The 21,249-nt window shown below is 45.8% G+C and overlaps 1 protein-coding gene across 1 annotated transcript in view; it reads right to left on the reverse strand.

Moving 5' to 3' along the window:
- LOC119382492 (AF4/FMR2 family member 4-like) overlaps window positions 1-21,249 on the reverse strand; it is a 178,224-nt gene that overhangs the window by 46,918 nt on the left and 110,057 nt on the right. Inside the window, 6 exon segments of the mRNA XM_037650203.2 lie at window positions 9,937-9,982; window positions 10,888-10,918; window positions 11,817-11,906; window positions 12,261-12,299; window positions 17,613-17,980; window positions 19,659-20,069. Of these exon segments, the coding sequence (XP_037506131.1) occupies window positions 9,937-9,982; window positions 10,888-10,918; window positions 11,817-11,906; window positions 12,261-12,299; window positions 17,613-17,980; window positions 19,659-20,069 (985 nt within the window).

Here is a 21,249-nt window from a genome sequence, read left to right on the forward strand (position 1 = left end):
TAAACCGGTTTCTTTCCAAACACCGGAAGCTCCTCCCTTTCCAGCATCCAGCCAAATCGGGGTTCTCTGTAACTAACATGTGCAACGAGAGACGTCACACCTCCAGCCAACTGTCGGGAACCCGCCAACGCTGAGAGTTTCGAAGAAAACGAACACTCACAGATGCTGCCGCATCTTTGCGGTCACAAACATAACTGTCAAGTCCAGCCGCGAACGGATAGCGCCGCACGAAAGTGAGAAGGTCGCATCTATGTGTCGCCATATAATAAAAGGCGTCCGTGAAACAAAGTCGTGTTCTCGACCTCGATGGATCGGGCCACTTCACACGATCACCAATTGCGCTGGGCAGACCGTCAACAAATACCAACATGGCGAATACACTATGCATCTATTTATATAAAGGCAAGTTTACACGTTCCACGCTCCCTGAACGAACGCGAGAGTTCAAGTGAACAGACGGTGACTGCGTAAAATGAAACGTACTTAATGACACTTTCGCGCGCTTTGCATGAGTGCTTACAACAGGTGAAATTTCGGCCTCGTGGAAAATCAACAAATATCCACCGCCGCAATACATAAAAACACGTTTATGACACAACGTTGGTATATACCACTCGGGAACTCCACTGCCTGAGGCCGTTCATTGAGTGCGCACTGCATGCAACCAGTGCTTTCGTTCTTTTTTTTTTTTTCCTTTCTTTTCGTCGTTCTTTTTCTTTTCTTTTCTTCATACCTAGGCTAGAGCACACCATATGTATACGTGTCTACCCGCAACGAAGAGCAAAGCCACAAATCATCATCATCATCATCAAACTTCCATCAGCCTTTGTCGGACGATGATGCAGAACTTTCAACACGTGCATCGCATGCACGCGGTCAACACCTTGCAGGTGGCATTACGAAGCGTTACCTCGATGCAAATGACAACTTTTACGCTACGTCTGCTGCACGGCGAGCATGAACGTATATAACACCCTATATACCGTTGTCGGAGAGATGGAAGGCATCCACTATACTCGGGGACAACTTTCTGTGGCAATGAAGGGAAAGCTACGGGGGCGGAGAGTCTGCACATGTACTGCTACGCGAAGTAGTCCGGTTTGCCGCGCGTCTAGTAACGCCGTGGAAAGTGATGGCTAGCGTTGCATTTCGACGCAAATGCTGCTTAGCGTCTAAGGTACGGGTAAAAGGCATGTCTTTTTCAAGCACGCAAAAACGCAAACTGACAACGTATAAAGTAAAAGAAATACAAATATCTCGCTTGTGTGCTCTGCGTTCCGTCTCGAAAAGCTACATGTCGAAAATGAAGGAGTATTTTATATATCTTACGCAGAAAATACGGACGCAATTGTGGGACTACATTCATTAGCGGTAGGATACGTGCATTGTGGCTCTGTAGCTTTCCCTTCATTGCCACAGAAAGTTGTCCCCGAGTATAGTTGCTAAGAGATATTATGATCGAAAGATGAGTTACTACCGTTGTGCGCGGGGAGTCGAAAGGTGCTATAGTTGCGCGCGTGTGAAGAGTTTTGTGACTGCAACGTCACCCGAACCATTAGCGGTGTTGCGCCAGGCACACGCAATGCGGCCTGTCGTCGGCGCTACCGGCTGTGCTACTTGCCACACCGTGCAATTAATTAACGACGGAAATAAGTCGACACGGTGCGACGGCGATCACTTCTGGCGCGTCAAATGAAATAACATTTACGTAAGCTATAGCGGTTACATATTTACGCGCTAATGACACAACACGAGCGCCACCCAAAGGCCGCGCCCCGAGAAAGCGTTTCCTGCGAAGTCTAATTTTTACCGCGGCGCCGACAGCTGCCCTCCTTCCGCTTCAGCGGGGCCTGCGCACACAAGAGCGGTTCGAAACGCACGCGGAAGCCCGAAAAACACGCGAGCTGAACAGTCTTCTTTCTCGCTCCGATTCATTGGAGCGGACGCACTTCCATGACCCGTTATGCAAATCGCGAAACACAGCTGCTAATACACAGAGCACTTTCGCACAATGGTGAGACGCTACGGCACGCGCATCATTTACACTCTAGAAAGTAAGCTTTTGAGTGAGCGTGAAAAGGCTATTCGCGGGCATAATTACTCCTCAGGCACGCCCTAATCCGTTACCGCGTGTACAGCTTAGGCAACTATATCGAGGCTATAAGAGAGAGGTCACAACAGGCACGTTCGACAAAGTTAATCGCGAGGTCTCTAAGGAGACGTAGCAACTTGCCGGCCACTACAAAACTGAACACGCACTTTTCGTGCATTCCTACAATAGTGGCCACTCCCGCTTGTGAAAATGGACTGCGCTTGGCACTCTCCCTATCGGCACGCTTGGGGTCAACCGCGCCGTGTGCCGCGATTACGCCGCTCCGGCCGTAAGTCAGTCGTCTTAATCTATATCTGCGGCGACTTCACTTTTTTACGTAACTACGTAGGCCCAAGTAGTTGCCGTTAAAATCTATGACATCACGGCGAACTGGTGCAGGAACTTCAATCAAGGTGGCGTCGCCGCCTGCGTTTTCCTTCCGTGCATTCTCTCGCTCACCAAGCGTCTTCTCGCGGCAAGGGATGTGCTTTTGGTATTGTGAAAGGGTAACTTCCTAATACGAGAAAAATCGTTTTTCCTTTTTTTTTAGTGTCCCTTTAAAGCTTTGTTGCATAGCAATATCGGCGAGACAAAGCATGCAGGGTGCGAAACGCTAGGCATATTAAATAGAAACGTGCTCCCAGAGAGCTACATACCACTCCCTTTACACTCCGAATGATTAGGTTACGTCGAAACGCACGTATAAACTTCGACGCTTCCAGTTCTGCGCAGAGAGCGCCGAAATCTTAATTTAATTATGAGCCGCTCCTTGCCTGCAGACGCTACCTGACCTTCCCGTTCGCGCCGGGCTCGTCCGCAAACCGGACGTGAGAGCAGCGATGCAACAGTTCTTTTTCCCCAGCAACATCCACTCGCGAAGCGTGACGATTTTGGAGCCCCGAAGAGAGGCGGCTCGTCGGAAGTCGACGACGCTGCAGTTACGGAGGCCAACGGTAACTTCTAGTCGCCGCACTTGTACTTGGTTCGATATTTTTGCCGTGAGAGAGGGAGGAGACACAGCGAGCGTTGCGGGAAAAGCGGTCGGCGGGTTGAATAACCGGACCGCGAAGGGCGTGCGACCGGGGAAGTGCCCACGTCGGGGGGACCCCGCCAGAGACGGGAATTAAAAAGAAAGGAAGAGTCGTGAGAGGTTGAACACACACCGCAACCTCCCTCTCGTCCGTTATTTCTTTTCTCCATCTTCGAAGCAGCATCTCGGGCACCCTCTCCTTGCGTTCTCTGTTCTGTTACCGCTGTCACAGTGCGCAAGGCAACTACTATTAAGCGCGGTCTCTTTCATCACGCGGAGCGACTAAACGTGCCGGTCGGAAAAGATGCCGATGGAGAGACGCGCCCTCACAGAGACGTAACGTGATGAATTTGCTATAAAAATGATTTTTTTTAGGATCCTACTAATAATCTGTAAATAAATCAATAAATGTTTCGCCCCGTCAAATAACAACCTGCGCTGATATACGCTTTGTTGATGCTGAATCATTCAGCTTTTTTTTTTTCTTGCACGAGCGAGAAAAATCTTGGCGAATGAAAAACCAATGGTTACGAAGAAGGCAAATCAGAATGTCACGACACGATATCACAGCGCCTATTCGGGAGCTCCCGTTAATCTTTCGTATCTTTTTCTCCCGCTTTCAAGCAACCGATGAGGGAGAACATGAGAAGGTGCTTTCCGTAGCTGAGTTCTCGACATCAAAGAAAGAAAGAAAGAAAAGAAAGAAAGAAAGAAAGAAAGAAGAGGGAGAGAAAGACAGGCGAAAATGCAGCAAGGAGAGAACACACGCCCGCAACACCTGAAACTTGCACTCAACGACAGGCGCTGCGCCGTGCTCCCGACCGGGCTGCAGAATTTAGGCGCCTTTTCCTCTTCAAACCACTACCACCACCACCACTCAATGACGATCCCCGTTGGCGGAAGCAAGACGTCTGGAACCAGTGCTTGACAAAGTGGATACAATAGGAATTTATGCATAAAGGGGTACGGAGAGTGACGGAGGGGCATCGTGCGCCGCCGCTCATCGGGCCAGCCGGCATATACACGTTGTTCCTCGGCTTGCTTCGGCCTTCTCCGCACAGAGCAGCGAAACAGAGAGATGGGGGGGAGCCTCCCGACAGAGAAGCGAGAGTGGCCTCCATCCATTAGGAGCCACTTCCCAACCCTATATTCCCGTCGCGGCGACAAGGGAAAAAAGAATGAAAGAGAAGCAAAGATATCGCACGCTGCGACAGGCACATCGGACCAACGGCCGCGCCGGACCCTCGGCTACATGCAAGGCGGGCCGGGGAGGACGCCAGTGGGGCGAGAACGACCGGAGAAGAGACGGGGGAAAAAAAAGAACACACACACACACATACGAGGCTAGAGCGCGGACGGCGAAAGGAAGCAAAAAACGGCACGGCGAAACCGTCACCGACTCCATTCATCACGAGCGGTTTCTTTTTGTTCTCTTTCCTACCAACACAATTTCCGTTTCTCCTTCGAGCCTTTGCGTCACATCCTCCTCCTCCTCCTACTGAGGCTTCTCCCCCTTTTGTGCCGACTTAATAGTGCGGCGGTGATGAGGCGCGACCCAAGCCGACCGCCAATATGCTGATCGGCGAGCGGTAATTTATAACGGGAGGGAAACGTCAGAACGCGAGCGAGGACGGTTTACGCTCACATTAATCTGCTTCTTTAAAACGTCAGCCAATCGGAAAAATAAACCAATAAACACGCCCTTTACGTCGGTGTGTAGGGTAAAAAGATAAACTGCGAATAGTAAAAATTTTGCCAACACGATGTCAGGTGCCGCTAAACCGCAAGGAAGCGGACCAGACGCAAAGAGTCGCCCAATACTCTCGCCACGGTTTGAAAAAGAACTGACATATTTAGACTGATGGTCACTTACAAGTATGTAGAACACTATATCAGCTTACAACAATAAAGCATACCCCCCCCCCTCCCCTCGCTGCTCTTAGTGCCTCATCCCCTGCAACGGCACGTCGGCGTAACATCACGGATTTCAATGTATTTCCTCGCATTAAAATTGAGACTGCTGTGCGGTGCAAAACAAACGCCTTAGAAGCGGCTGTCAAAACCTGCGACGTCACAGTTGAATAGTGCAGCAATCTCAAGGCCCGAAATTTTTCCACCTCCTTTTTTACATACATATTGCAGAAGCTTCATCAGCTTTTCTTTTTAGCGTCCTTTATAAGGCACCACTGCTGGAATGTTGGAACTAAACGTAGCTTACAGCGGCGAATACTTAGAAAAGATGGTGGTACCACGGTTCCAATGCGACCACCTCCGCCATAAACGAACAAATACGGATATGTCGGAAAAGGCGCATTCTCGAAAAGCAAGCAGGCGCGCGAACCTCTCATTTTTCACGAGCTCTCCCTCTCACCCAAAATACACGCACACAAATGGCGTCGGCCAAAGGCGCCGGGTTTCCAACCCCACCGCCGAGGCACGAGCGGCAGGCCCCCGTTGCGTTTCCAGGAAAGCGTCCGCTCGGTCGAACAGAGCAGCCTTTCTGGCCGCGATCGGAAAGGCCAAACCTTTTTTATTTTCTTTCATCTCTCCTCGCTCACGGAAGGAGCGGCGCGCCACGCCTCAATCCTGCCGCGAACTAATGTACCTGCCGCGCCCTTGTACTTTTCTCGTAATATTTTGATGGCCGTGGCGAAGTACCTTGTGTTAGTTCGCCTAGAGACAAGTGGATGGCGCCACTATGCTACAAAAATCGTCGACACTCCTACCGACACGGTATTCGTAGAGACTAAAAGAGGCATTCGCTGGAAGCAAAAACATGTATATCGGTAGCTCTCGGAAATACTTATCCGATTCTCGGGGAACCAGGATACATTAAAAAAATAATACTGGTAATCGAAAACAAACGGCCACATAGAAAGAGCCAAGGCCAAACCCATGGCGGGCACTGGTATTCAAACAACACACAGATGCTGGCGCTATTCCTTGGTGGGGCCTAATGCGCGCCTGCCCGTGAGACGAGACGGGAACAGGCATAAAATGGAAACAACGGCAGCAAGCGAAAGGCGGAAAGCCATGCGACACGGAAGTGAAAACGAGGCTGCGACAGCTCCTTTCGCCTCGAAGCATTCGCTCTTTCTCGACTAGCCTCTCCTCTGCCGCCCCTTGTAAGGCTGTAAGCTCAAGTGGCTGCACCCTGCCAGTCAGTCAGGCGCACAGTCGCGTCTCGCCAACGCTGTGCAGTACATAGAAAGCTTGAACCTCGATTCCGTCAATCAGTAGCGACTTCATGATCCTCCAACTAAGCGGCACGGAAATGTACTAAAGTAAATAAATATCCCAAGCATGACAGCAATGTTCTCATTTTCACGCAAGCTGTCAAGTTTAAAATGAACAAAAGAGAAATTACTAAGAAGGCACCACAAAATTAGCGGCGGACCAGCTGGGCCGGAAAACACCGGCAAGCAACTTCCTCCCACAGAGCGGAGACGCCGTCTAACGTCAGCGCTAGCGTCTACTAAACTGCACGGCCATACTTCACAACTACATACTCTAATGGAGAACGAATGCAAGTCTGTCGCCGATTTAATAATTCAAACAACAACAATAAAGCGCTTGCCTGGTTATATATAAGCAGACAGGCAGAGTTCGGCAGCAAACGAAGACCGTCGTAAACACAAGTGCGAGGAAAAAAAGGCTTGCATCACGATCAAGAGTGCGTGCGCGTTTATGGGCCAGGCGCGCGCGATAAGACCCTCATGGTAGCGGCAGCGGCGCAGCTTGTTTAGACAAGGGCGTTTATAACGCTATCGAGAAAAGCGCGACGCACATGTGCACCTTATGAAACCGCGCCTTTACAGGAGCCACTGAGCGCTGGCTTGCAGCAGGGGCATGAGATGTTTGCTCTTCGCAAAACAACAGAGGTCGGTGTTTGTGAGAAATGAACAAAAAGAAAAACACGAACTCTGTTTAGACTGGTGAAGCATTCTAGGAAATCTCTAGTATCGTTAAATTTACGAAAACAAGCCAACTATTTGAAAAGAAAATGAAAGTCAAGGTTTGACCTGCTTGAATTTCGCTCAATAACCTACCCCCCCCCCCCCCCCTTCCCTGGCTACGCCTCTGGTGGATGAGACCCGTGCAAACTGGTAAATGCCAGCAGGCGAGATGAGACCAAAGGGTGGAAAGGGCAGCCAGCCATTAGGGTCGCAAATTTGGGACGCATCGCAGTGTAATCGCCAGCTCGGAAGTGGCACGCGTCGGCTACTGCTACCGTTCCTCGCAGCCCATCGGGCTTCGACGTGCTCTCGAGCGGGCTCGCTTTGGCCGCCTTGAGGCGCTTCCTAATCCAATAGAGTGCTGGACAAGCCGGAGCATCTCTGCAGGGAGGGAGGGGCCCTAACGACAACCGCGGGAGGAAGCCAAGGCGGCAGCCGAGCGGCCGTCGCGTGCAAGTCTAGCTGTCGCGTCGGGTCAGTACTCCGGGAGAAAAAATAAATAAAAATCGACGACGATTCTTCACAATGTTCAACCGTGGCGCGAGATAAGATCGCTTCGATAAGGGCCACGTAGAATCTCGGCGGTGTGTTTTGCGACTTGTGCTCCGAGGGCAATTAAAGGGACACTAAAGAGAAACAATGAATCGGTTTAGATCGATAAATTGTGCTCTGAGGACTGTAATGCCGTTAATTTCGGCATTGCAGGTTTATCAATAGAGGAGAAAATAAAGTTCAAAGTTTCATTTTTAAATTTCGCGCCGAAATCTCCCAGCGTGACGTCACGGATTTCAAAGTGTATTATATCGTATTTTGGCGCCATTGGCTCAACAAAATTACCCAAAACTTGGTATGTTAAGTCTATGGCCTCCTCAGAGGTCAATGCACTTCATTTTTACCGATTAGGAACTACGTAGTCCCTAGTAGGCGCCGTCAAAACATGTGACGTCACGGCGAACGGTGCGGAAACGGTGCGCCACCCACATTTTGTTTATGCTCGTTTTCTCTGTTACTAAGCGTCGTCTCGCAGCAAGCGTGGTGTTTTTGGTATCGTGAAAGAGTACTCTACTAATATGAGAAAAATCGTTTTGCTCTTTAGTGTCCCTTTAAAGCAAACAACAGCTGCCAGGAGCGTGGGGGGAAGGGGGGGGGGGCGGCACTCCTTGATCTGATGTAGGGGGCCGGGCAGGCATATGCGATCGAGTGTCATTTTGTGCTCTGTGTGCCATGGCCAAAAAAAATTTCGGTGGGGGGGGCACAGGCGCGGTGTGCCACTCCCTGGCTGCGCCACTGACAGCTGCACTTGGCGTCTTGGTTTATATTTACTATCGTTACATGAGATTGTGCCGTATACATAAATATGTACGGACACACACAAACACACACACGCACTCACTTTCTGTTGCCAACAGTTAAATAGCACAGTGAAACATTGTAATACAAACACCCCATTTTCAGAACAACACACTCTTGTGGAGGGCGATGACACATTAAGTCTTGTTGCCAACATTTTCAGTATTCCTAGGAAAAAGCAGCACAACATGCAAAGCAGTTCTCAAGGATTCGGTCGACCTGGGATAGACTGGGTTGCAGGGATCAGAAAAAAAGAAACCACTAACTACGGTTTCAAATTAACTTACACAGTCTAATCACAAGACACCTCTGTGAGAAATGAATCAAAGGACCTCCCACTGCAAAGCAGAGATATCTACATCCCTTGAATGCAATTATAATAGTTAATATTAAGGATCTCACTGTAATGATGTTTCAGTGTAAAGGGCAGTGGTTTTTCATACTGAGATTTCCCTGTATACTAACTAGTATATACTACTAATGCAGGACTTTTAGCGCAGAAGCCCACTACTGTAACCATTATGCCATGGAGGCACATATCATATTGAAGAATTTCCCATATTCAAGTCAGAGCACTGATGTGGTTAGCACATTCTCATATGACCATGGATGCATGGGCTCCACCAGCTCAGTGTTACATCTTCAACTCATGCTGCAAGGCTTTGCTGGTTGGAAGCATGACTGACTGACAGGTGGCATGCTATCGAAATACCGCATTATGCATAGGCATCCCGAGTTACCTCAGCAATTAAGAACTCTTTCTTTTTTTGGCTAAAAGTGGGTAATGAATGCAATGTAATCCCAGTATGGCTAAATATAGTTAGTACTTTGCTTGCACATTGTTAATGAGAATCAAGAACAGCTAGTACTCCTTACTCCTTAGCTCCATGAACAAATATACTTAATATTCACACTGTTCACAGATGACAGTCTTTCCTTTAAGAAGCAGCTCACACAAGTCTTCTGTAGCTTCTTTTTTCCCCAAAGAACACTTGCAAAAGCACTTTTAGGAATGCTGTACTTCGTAGCGAGCACTATTTTCCTGATGCAACCACTGTTAAGTTCACTGATCACTTTGATCCTTGTCTGTGGGCATATTTCACTGCTACTGGAAACAATGTGCAGGAAACCAGAGCCAAGAACGAGTACAGTAATGGCTCCCACGAAGCACGCTCATAAATAATAGGTGAAAATGTGGAGACCTCGGAGAGAAAATCCTCAAACACACGAATAGTGATGCCTGTTGCTGTGCCACTGTTTACAACTATGTTTACTGAAAACTGTGGTTCTGTTCAACGATTTTTTTTTTCCTCAGCGCCCGACTACAAAACTAAACAACCATGAAGTTGTTGTTCTGTTCAAATGGCAGTTTTGTTCAAGCAATATCCATTTGACGAGACTTTACCATGCTTTCCTTAGATTTGTGCAGCTGATTTGTTTACGCAGCATTGAATAAAATCAAGGCTGACTTTACAATGAACAGACAAAAAAATTGCAGTAAGACTTACGGAGGGCTGGCCACTTTCCTAGGGTCAAGCAGATGCTTTGAGTCACCTGAAGACAAGAAAATAATTGACTGTTAATAGAGTCCCAGTAAATCACACAGCAGTAGTGAGCAATAAAATATCTTCGAAGGACACTCAATGTGACGCATTCGTCATAGCCACCTAAACAATGTCACTTTAGACCTAAAACAGCCTCAACACATTATAACTTAAGCTTATCAAAATGTTGTTACATAATCAGTACTTATGACTGGCTCACTGATACAGCCTACCGCACAAAGAGGGGCAACCATGATACAGGCGAGAGACTTCATTATTAGGTCAATTTACACAATAACTCAGATATGACAGTTCACAAATTTTCTGTTCAATAGTATCCTGCAGACAAGAGAAGTAGCCATACTAAACTCAAAAGGCAGCGAGTAAGGTGTAGTGTCTTTGCCCAATTACCTTGCGCATGCGTAGTCATGCCATTTCAGAAACACTGGCCAATACTGTCCTGAATATCACACATACTTGCAACAAAAAAATTGTAACATACATTTTTTTTGCATAATTTTACTCAAGACTTTATTGTATCATCAGCCCATCCTTGGATTATCACACATGAAGGGAGCAGTATGTCAATTTAAACTAGACACTAATTTCGGCAAGGAAGACATCCCCTCTGCAATTATGGCAGGTCAGGACATTCTTCACAAACCACTGTTTCTAAATAGCTCAGAAATGTATTACGATAAAAGAAACTGCAAGAAACTGTAGCAACAACCTCTGTGTTTAAATGCAGCCAAGCATTAAAAAATAAATTATTGGCAAACATACAGGCAAAGTGTAATTGTACCAATCATCTAATTTGATTGTATGAGTGCACTGCTCTTACTCCAGCAAATGCTGAATTACAAAATGTAAACTGCCCCGCACAGTATGACGCAAATGGAAAGATATCAGACTTACCGTTTTCGTCTAGGTGATTAGGCACTGGGTCCTGAAATGTGATTAAGAGTCAGGTATCAGGAATGCACAAGCCATGTCATTCTGCTTTTAGCTCGTCCAAGCAATGCCAAAAATATGAACACACACGCTCTGCATTCAATGTTGAACATTCAGAGTGAACAGAATGAGATATCGCACACTTCAATGACACACACCGAAACATTGTTAGATGCAGTGTTATAAAATTATCAATGTGCAGAAGGCAACGCAATGAATTCCCTCGGATCTTTTAGGAGATGTAGAGTCAGTGTCGTGGCTGTAAATGTATCTAATGTTTGAACAAAGCATACACAGCCGTTTTTAAATCTTTTAATTCTCTAGTAGAACTATACAGGGAAGCCAGACGTATATGCTACCAGTTAAGTAAATCTGATATGTATTTCGTTCTAACTGAACAACGTTTGGGTTATCAGGACACATGATGTTACTGACTAAACTCTGGGAATCATGATTAGGCTACTCTTTCAGTAAATGAAGTCATGATACAGCAAAATGTACAAAAAAACAAGACAAAAATGAGCAATAATAGCATTCCAAACTTTCCATACCAACTTTTCATGGCATAAAACTCAAGCAGCACGTGTTCAAGATTAGTTGGCTAGGAAGCCAATAAAGAATGACTACATATCAACTGAGGTAAGAAAAGAACAAATGTGCCAACAAAGCTGCACTGTAGTGACCCAAGTGAGTCGTAGTAGTACACCGATACCCTCGGCACCGAGGTTTCTTAACAAAGCTTGAAGTCTGATCCTTTTCACCCCATAAAGCACATGTAAAAAGCTTACAACTGCATAGTAACTTATCACTTCGCTATTGTGCACTTTTGTCAGCCTGCTAGGCTACAACACTAAACATCATCAACAACAGGGGCTTTGTGAAAGCCAGCTTACCTGCACCGGGGTTGTAGGAAAATAAGGCCGGCATTCCTCTTTCCTAGGGGTCTCAATCGCTGTCAACACTGGTGGAACTTTCTTCATCTCCTGCAGAGAGACCACAGTTAGGACGACAAAGACTAAATAAATATAAGGTGAGGGACATTTTTCCAAAAAGTTGCTGGTAACTAAAAGTCTGCCTTCATAGCGTACCTTGAAGCAACTGAAGTTTGAGATGAGAGATTGGAAATGAGCAATGGAAGACCTATAATGCACATTTTATGTTTTATCGTTCAAGACTGTGGCCAGAAGGTAACCTTTCCAAGAATTACTATTTGTGGGCACCATTTAGTAAGAAAAGCACAAACCCCACAATTTCAAACAATACAAAGTTGACTATCTAATGCACTGCTTCTGCAGTGCTACTGATGGGACCAATATAACAAAACGCCAGTAACTGACCTTGAGAATCGTTTCCAGTTCCGGAAGTGTGCTGGCAGTCTGAAAAACATGGACGCAGAAACCTGAGGAACTTGTATAAGGAAAGGACAAATGTTCACAAAGTGTAGCATCCTTTGGCATCGACTATTGAGAGACAAAGGATGAACGTGTTTTTTGGTTCTCTATTTAATGTGTCTAAGAGAATTAATGCACATATCCAGCTTCATTTTAAAGGGCATTATTTCTATCACAAACTTTCATGAATCATGCTCCCTGCAAGTTTTAATGCGATGTCCATGTTCTTCTCAGAAGCACAAACACTCAAAAGTAGGTACGTTATCCTGTACTAAATGTTGATTAAAAGAATAAATATCAAATCTGCAACAATGAAGAAGAACCAATGAAATGACATACCACTGCAGATCTTCCAAAAGTGAAACAGCAACAAAGCACTAACAGAATGTGAACATCACTTGCAGGTGTTTGTCCTTTCCCTGCCTTCCAAGCCCAACAAATAAGACGCTTAAGGACAACAAGCCACTCGAACCAATTTCATTCAGCCAAAACGACTTCCCTACGGTGACTAGCAACGCACATTTCCCTGACAGCCGTCATGGCCTATGAACAAGCCAAACAAAAGAACAAGTTGAAAGACAGAAGACCAAAATAAAATCAGGTTCCTCGCCCAAAATCTGATTCCCAGCAGACCATGCAAAGAGAGAAGGCAACAGAAAGAGCAGCGGTAGCTTTCTATTTTGATTCCTCTCTTTCTTTCTCTCTTTCTGTCTCTCTCTTTTATGGAGTGGGATGTCGTAGCAAGCAGCACACTAAATTGAAGGAACACAACAGTGCCACAACCAAAAGCTCAGAGCAAGCAGCACCAGATGCCAAAAACTCAAGTAGAGGCGACAACAAATAGATAAATGTTATTGGGCTGTCCAATCCTTCTGCCCCTCCCAAGGAGCACAGTGCAAGCAAGAAAAAAGGAAAGAATGCAGGAGAGGAAAACAGAGATGCAGAGGAGAGGAGAGATAGGCGGGGCGTCGTCGTTCCCGTGGCAACGCTCCCAGGCCGCAGCAAAACCAATCAATGAAGACCCCATTTCCTTGAGGGGCATCACTGGCAGTGCCTCTTTCCCCACAGAGTGTCTTCCACAAGACACGGCTCAGCTCTCAGCCTCTTAAAAGCTCGACAAGTGCAGCCCCAGCAGTACCAATGCTAATAAACAAGCCTGCTAGACAATTCACTCCTAAAGAAAGAGTGGTAGACAACTCAATCACAACAGTGAGACTGCATAATAACGTTGCCTTCTGCAAAGTCTTTTTTCAAATACAGTATAGACCGCTTATAACGTAAGTCGCCGGAGTCGCGAATATCCGCACTATAAGCGGTACCGCACTATAACCAAAACAACCTTTTCCAAGGCTGCACTTGCGCAAAACGTGTTGAGCATGTAGCCTCGCGTGTCCGATAATCGACATATGCGATTTGGGGCGCTTACAACCACTTAAATCTCCGAATGCATGTTCAAAAATTAACCTCCAAAGACCCGCATTGCCAACGAAATGAACACGGGGGAAAAAGCAAACAAAACAAAGTGCCATCGCGGAAATTCGCCGACTACGTTTCAGGCCACCTCGAGGTATGCGCATTACACAGAAACCATGTCGAATCGCGACCGAAATTTCACGTGCTGAGCGCGGTACCGATCGTTCGATTTCACGGGCGCGCACGCGATGTCCAAGACATTGCAATCGAATCCGGAACCACCATTCGAGAGTCGCTTGTGCCAACCATGCCCTCGTTTTCATTAACGATATGATTCCCTTCCCTTCAAGTGCAGCCATCGCAAAAAGTTTCGTTGATTCCGCACCAAACCGCAACTTTTATCGCCCGCGACCGCTACCGAAAAGCAACCAACGCTGATTAGGCCTAGCCTGCGGTTCAGCACGTTGTCGCGGGAAGTGTCCAAGACAACATGAAGGTCGGACGTCGAAAAGATCGCACTCAAGCACTAACCCAAGAACAGCGCGCGTGATACGAAGTTTGTGTTCGCGGCCGGGAGACCAACGGCGACAAAAGCCCGCCAAGCTCGTTTAAGTCCGCGCACTGGCAGAAAAGGCGAAAGCTCGCGTCATGAAGCCGCAAAGCTTTTCAATTTGCGGACGAGGTAGCAAACGCGATATCTGTAGCAAGTGTGATAACAACGACGCTTTTCCCGACAGGAAACTTACTTTAAAGCGCACTTGATGAGGACGCGATCGTACGTTCCACGCATTCCACGCGGAACGCGCTGCCGGCAAGCTGCCGCGGAGCCTTGCCGCCGCCGGTGCAAAGGCTACTCCGTCGCCTAGGCAACCACCATCCTTCCCCACTCGGCGAGCCCGCATAGCGCTGCCGCGGTCTTTTTCCTCCCTCCGCCCCTCGTTCGTTCAGTGTGCGTGCCCTCGCCCTTCGTAACGACCTCGTCGCTCCCTCCCCAGCGGCGTACCTCCTTTGAGAACCGTACCCGCTGCCGCGTTTGTCAGGAATATTTTCCCGCAACCGCATTATAAACGGTATTTCATCTTGGGGGACTGCACAATAAGCGGTATGCGTATACATGCGGTTCTATGGGAGGGTAAACGGGAGTCGAAAAAGACCGCATTATAACCGGTCCTGTACTATATGCGGTTACGTTATAAGTGGTCTGCACTGTATTGGCTGCCACCTCATCAAAATTAAACTATAGAGTTAATGTTCCTGCACAATGAAATAAGTACACTATAGAATAAGAATAATGTAGCACAATATTTCTACTTACTGACACAAAATGTACCTGTTTTAACATGATTATGCAACTGGACTGTGTAAAATGACTAGCTAAAAAAAAAAGGGTGCTTACTTGTGACAGGTCAAGTTCGATCAGCAACTATCATCATACCTTGTTACAGAAATTAAATTTAAGAGGCCCAGGGATATTTCTCCAACATTATACACCATTAAAGGTGTAAATTTCCCACAGGGTAGGAACCTTTATGAATCATACCTGGTGTTCATTTTTTCTAAAAGAGCCAAATCCAGAGACTACTCTTCCTTAATACCAAGATGACCAAGCTTGCCACAAGAAGACGCCTGGTAAGCGGCAAAACACACACAAAAAAAATGCGGGTGGCGACGTCATCTTTCAATTCCCACACCAATCGCTGTGACGTCATAGATTTTGACGGCATCTACTAGGGCCTAGGTAGCTCCTAATCGGTAAATATGAATCGCATTATCCTCTGAGGGGGCCAGATACTTAGTATACCAAGGTTTAGGAAAGTTCGTGGAGTCAGTGTGGCTGAAATACTAACAAAACATTTTGTATCCATGACATCAAGTGCAGAGATTTCGGCGCAAAGTTTAAAAATGAAACTTTGACTTTGATTTTTTCTTCTATTAATGAGCCTATGATGGTGAAATTCACAACAATAGAGCCTTCAGAGTATAATTTATCAGTCTAAACTGATTCATTGTTTCACTTTAGTGTCCCTCTAATATATCACTCCAAAACAGTATATATTTCAAATGGAAAACAAGGGAAATGGAGATATTGGGCAACGATCTATTCCTTGAAGAAGAAGTGATCCTAAATGGCGCGGCATAAAACCAGCTAAGAAGAAGAGCTGACGCATTTTTGGAGGTCTTCAATAGACGCCAGGAACAAGAAAACGCTGCCAACAGTCCAGGACAGTGCGCCTGTTTCCAGGAAGGACCACTTGTTATTCATGTCTAGCCACCACCACTATGCCCATGAAACAAAGAACAGCACCAACGAAAGCACAAGGGTGGTGTTAATTTTGTCACTAAATATTCCTATACCGTTCATTTGCCGCCATTTAGATCCCTTTTGCATATCCAATTCAAGACCAAATGAAATGTTACAATCTATAACAGCCATATCCAAATTTCACTCCTGAATACCGACGATAGTGAGTTAGTATATAGATTTTAGCCACAATATAGGTTTGAAGTATTTTGGTGACAGGAGCACACTGGCAAAAAGTTGTTGGAGCAGGCCAGACCATATTGTCACCACCAAACTGCGTTTTTCTCAGTTTCACTTAAAGTTGACTTGGCTCTTTCAGAAAAAAAAAGGAACGCCACATACACACACGTTCTGTAATGCTGCACACCATGTACTTTTCGGTCTAAAATGCTATGGGATGTTGAGGATTAATAGTGGCAAAAATTACTGCTGTGTGGTAGCAGTGGACCTAAAGTGGGATATACGTTTATCTGCATCACAGATCACAAAAACTAGAGAGGTCAGCTTCGTCTATTAAAAAAAGAAAAAAAAAAAAACCCTGGACCGATCCTTCTTCTCATGTACCTTGCAAGGCTTTCAGTCTACATTTCGTGGTTTCTGGACTTAGGAATGTACATTCTTTCTTTCTTTTTATTTACAGCACACCTTGAATTTGTTAGGTTTACAGGTCTTTTAATTCAATTTCAGGTTGTTTTGTGGCTGCGTTCATCTGAATGCCCATCAGCTATGGAGAATGCAAAGAACTGTAACTGACAACTTCCACTGTCAGCACCTTAAGCTACTTGACATGCAACAAATTTATGCATGCATTTCTTTAGTGTTGCAAAAAGCATGGACACCACAAGCACACAATATATAGGCAACTGAAAAGCAGCCAAAGCCTAAAACAAATTGCAAAAGTAAACTACTAATTTTGCACTATTTTTAAAGAATGCCAGAATGATGAGATTGCTTTTTTTTTTTTTTACTCTTATCTTCTTGTCAAGAGTGTTACATTCGGTTGCTCTGCCAGCAAGGCACATTTGTGTTCTTAACAGCTGTGCTCAAGCAAACAAACGCAAGACAATGTCAATGTATCCAGGACCAATGTACCTGGGACTAAACTACGTAATGGTAAGATCATGTATCTACCTAAGACCATATATTACACAGTGCTCTTAATTGGTAATTAATAAATTCATCGAGATGATGACACTTATACTGAGCATGTGGTAACAAACTAAACATATCCAGCGTATAAAGGAAGCTGTAAAACCAGAAGTATAATTGCTATGTAACTAAGTAGAGATGTGAGCAACTGGACATCATGATAGGGCATAAAATTAAATGTTTTAAAGGGTACATGCTAACAAAAACAAATGCAAAAATGACAAATGTATGAAACATGGCAAAAATATGTTGAAGGATGACCATTCATTATGTGCTTCTTCCCTTCGTTACAGATGCAACAAGTAGCTCTCGCATAGATTTTTGCACACTCCAGTTAGTACCTCTGTTCTAAGTCTCTTTGTTGGCATACGAAAAAACGATCTCAAAAAGGCCACCCTACTAGCAATCTAGATCAAGCTTCGAGAAATACTCACCCCACTATCTGATGAGGGGGCTGAAATTTGGAGCCGAGGCGCAGGCCGCTTGGGTTTGGAGTCAGATGCAGAGCTCCTTGGCGCCGAAGAAGACTTGGTGCTACCTGTTGCTGGGCCATTGCTTTCTGTGCGCACCGTGAGCGATGAGGAATTTGTAGACGACTGGTGCTGTGCTGAGGCTGAACTGTTTCCGTTGTTCACATCCTTGGAGGGTGCACGCATGGCGGGTGGTCGAACGACAAGGCCATTCGGAGGGCCTTGACTCGATGGTGCCATGGGTGGGTTTGTGGTGGAGGCTGCGCTCGAGGCCACACTTGAAGCGGGCAAAGAGCTTGCCTTAGGATTTGATGCTGCATCCTCTAGCCGTACTGAAAGCAAGGAATAAAACAATTAAAGAATGCCTGAAAAGCTGTAATGCAATAATTAATGGAATCTAGCTCTCCTGTATCCTAACAAGGCTTCATGTACTCTGACACAAAGTATTAGTGCAAACAAACAAAATAACAAGACTGAGGAAAAGTCAAGTTCACCTATACTAATACAGGTCAGAATGTTTGCTTCGTCAATTAACATTTGACCATAAATGAAAATAAAACACAACAAGGCACCTTGAGAAAGAATTCGCACTTACAAAAGAGACAAACAGCATCTGGTGTTAAAAAGCTTAAAGGGATACTGAACAAAATTTTCGCCGCCGAGATAAATGGCCCAATTGAAAGAGTGGGTGCTAAAATTTGTTGAAACAACCTTCATTTCAGCCAGAAACGAGCAGAAAATAATGAATTTAATGCATTTTTCGCAAATTGGCGCATCTAGCGGCCGCGCCGCGAACTAGAGAGGAAGTGACGCGAAACTCGGCGGATACTGACTCGCCAACCGTGCTCGCTGCAAAATCGCTTACCATTCAACATCGCAAGCCGCCACCCGCTGCCGCGCGTCTCTCTCAAAACGTGTTCTCACGGTCGGGAAGGTGTTCTTGAGAGGAGAGGTGGAGAAAGGGAAGTGGCGGGGCAGGAGAGAGCGTGCCGGTTGCCCCCCTCTTGCTGGAGCATTCGACGTCACGGCCGTCGACAAGCGCACTGGCGTGCAGCCGCCGTGCTCTCACAATCCACTAAAAATACGGCCAAATGCTCGAAATTACGTGAAATACACGCTGTTTATAGGAACAGTCGTGTCGTCCGAGTCTAATGCAAGTGTTTTCGTAGCTTTTTCAAATTTTTGTTCAGTATCCCTTTAAACTTTATCAAGCCTCTTAATCAGAGAGCAGCATGTTTGGTTAGACCTACCTGTCACACAATCCCTAATATTGCTCACACAAGCTCACAATGCTAGTGGAAACAAGCAAATGCAGACCTACATCATTGGACAAGTTTACACAGGCTGAAGACTCAGCAAAATCTAGCAGAAATCACAGAAATTAAATTTACATTGGCTTTAAAGAAATTGGTTACGGTATGTCCAGCTGTTTTTACATTTGCGCTATCATATTTAGCAGAATTGCACTGAGAGGTTGAACAGTCAACTCGCATCAATTTTAAGGAGCACAGATGTTTGTCTTCAGTGCCACGAGTTCCAATGGGAATGGAGATGTGAACAAAAACCTGCAACACTTAGAAGAAGCTTTCTGCTGCTATTCCGTGTTAGTGCTGTCTAGCAGTGGGTGGCCATCCAATGGGCCAAACACAATCTGCTTTATAGGACCTTGAGCTGTGGCTGTGCTCTGAGGCATTCAAAAGCACACTAAACTTGTGCCCAGTTTTTCTACTTTAAGTTTTTTTAAAGGTCTCTTTGCAATGACAATAAACAGTACGACTAAGATGTTTTTGCAGAATGTGTTAGAAAAGAAAAAGACAGGAAAACGATTTCAATATTAAACGTTGGGAATAGTGGCTCTGATAGTGTCATACAAGAGTTGGTGCAATGGCAGAATACAATATCTTCAGACCACTTGGGAGCATGTGCAATGAGTGTTTCCTTCTGAGTCAATGGCCCATTCATTGCCCCGCATGGAATGAGCAATAGGCGGGAGGTTGGTGGGGCCCTCACCTTGCTCATGAGAGCTGCCCCTTGACTGGTGGTGGTGGTGGCTGGAGCCCTGCGGTGGCTGGGACAAGTGCCTGCTATTCTTGCCGGCTGCCGAGGACGACGAGGAAGTAGACGAGGACTTGTACTGGCCATTCATCAGCGGCGGAGGCTGGTGCGGCTGCTGCTTCTTGTGATGATGGTGAGAGTGGTGGTGAGAGTGGTGACTGCTGCCATGGTGTGAGCGGTGGCTTGAGCTGCTGTGGTGAGAGGAACCCTGCTGTTGATTGTTACTGCTGGACTGGCTAGCAGGATGCGCGCTGCCACCACTGCTGGCACCACCACTGCTGCTGCTGCTGACACTATTACTATGGTGTTGCTGCTTAGCCAGCGAGCTGCTGCTATTGCTGCTGCTACTCCTTGTTCCTCCAGGATCTGTGCACAGATAGACCAAGGCCCACGAGCTTTACAACAGCTAGGCACTGCTTCCCCCCTCTTCTCTCACTACAGTCAGTACAGGTATAGTTCTAAATGCGTGTACAGTTCCATTATCAGTGATTCACGAAAAAGAATTATTCCACAACATGCTTCATAAATCTAGAACCCTGACGATTAAAGCAAAAGAAATTCACAAGGTGCCCAGAAGGAACTGCTTGCACCGCAAGAAACCACTCTTTCTGTACAATAGATAAATATACCTCTTGATAAGCGTGCAGAAAATGTGCCACACAATGTGAGCAAAGTAGCTCCACAAATTTTAAGACAAGTCACAATTAAGCAACTTCATTCAAGGTCATGTCATTTCATCAATCACGATCATCCTTGCTGATATTTTGTTGTAGTCTACACGACAAACAACCATCTTTACTACCTGCGTAACTAGCAGTAATCATCAGATGCAATTAGATCAATGTATAGTGAATGTTTTTAATGCAATAACACTGATTTAATTAATGTGCTGATCACATGCATAAGTCAAAACTTGCTTTTTCATATTGAAGCACTTTCAATATGAACGTTACCTGTGTTTATATGTAAGTGCATGCACTTGTATAATCACTTATACATAACTAATCAATCAGTGCATCTGCTGCATTGTCACAGGGTGCTAGAACCTCTGCTGAGGTATCGTTACAGCCTTTTGTCCAAACTTTTTCTCCTATCAAGAGAAAGTTACTTGAATGCCCACACCGTATGCAATCTGCAAAGCTTCTACTTGGTTCAAATAACGACTTGTGCTCCTTAACATAAGCGAATGAGTCACTGAGTACAGAAACAAAAAACTTCGAATAAGGCGGTGAGAACATTCTCCTCGAATGACACAGCACCACAGTGGTTAAAGCGCTACAGAAAAGAAACGCTGAGAAGAAATGGCTACACACAGCTTTGAATTGCAGTAGTGAATTTTTATGTGGAGTAATACCAAAACATAATTAAAAGATTGTGATCACATGCTTAATATTTTTGCAATGCAAGTTTCAGGCAGAAGGCAGTACCATAATATATTCTGATGGTGCCCACCTGTAATCGATGTGCACCCTTGCAATTTTATTAACAGTTTCACGCGAGCGCTGAGCACAGGTAAATCTAGGGTTTCATATTCTCGAAAGGTAAC

Source organism: Rhipicephalus sanguineus, chromosome 2, assembly GCF_013339695.2.
Source record: "Rhipicephalus sanguineus isolate Rsan-2018 chromosome 2, BIME_Rsan_1.4, whole genome shotgun sequence".
Lineage (NCBI taxonomy): Eukaryota > Metazoa > Arthropoda > Arachnida > Ixodida > Ixodidae > Rhipicephalus > Rhipicephalus sanguineus.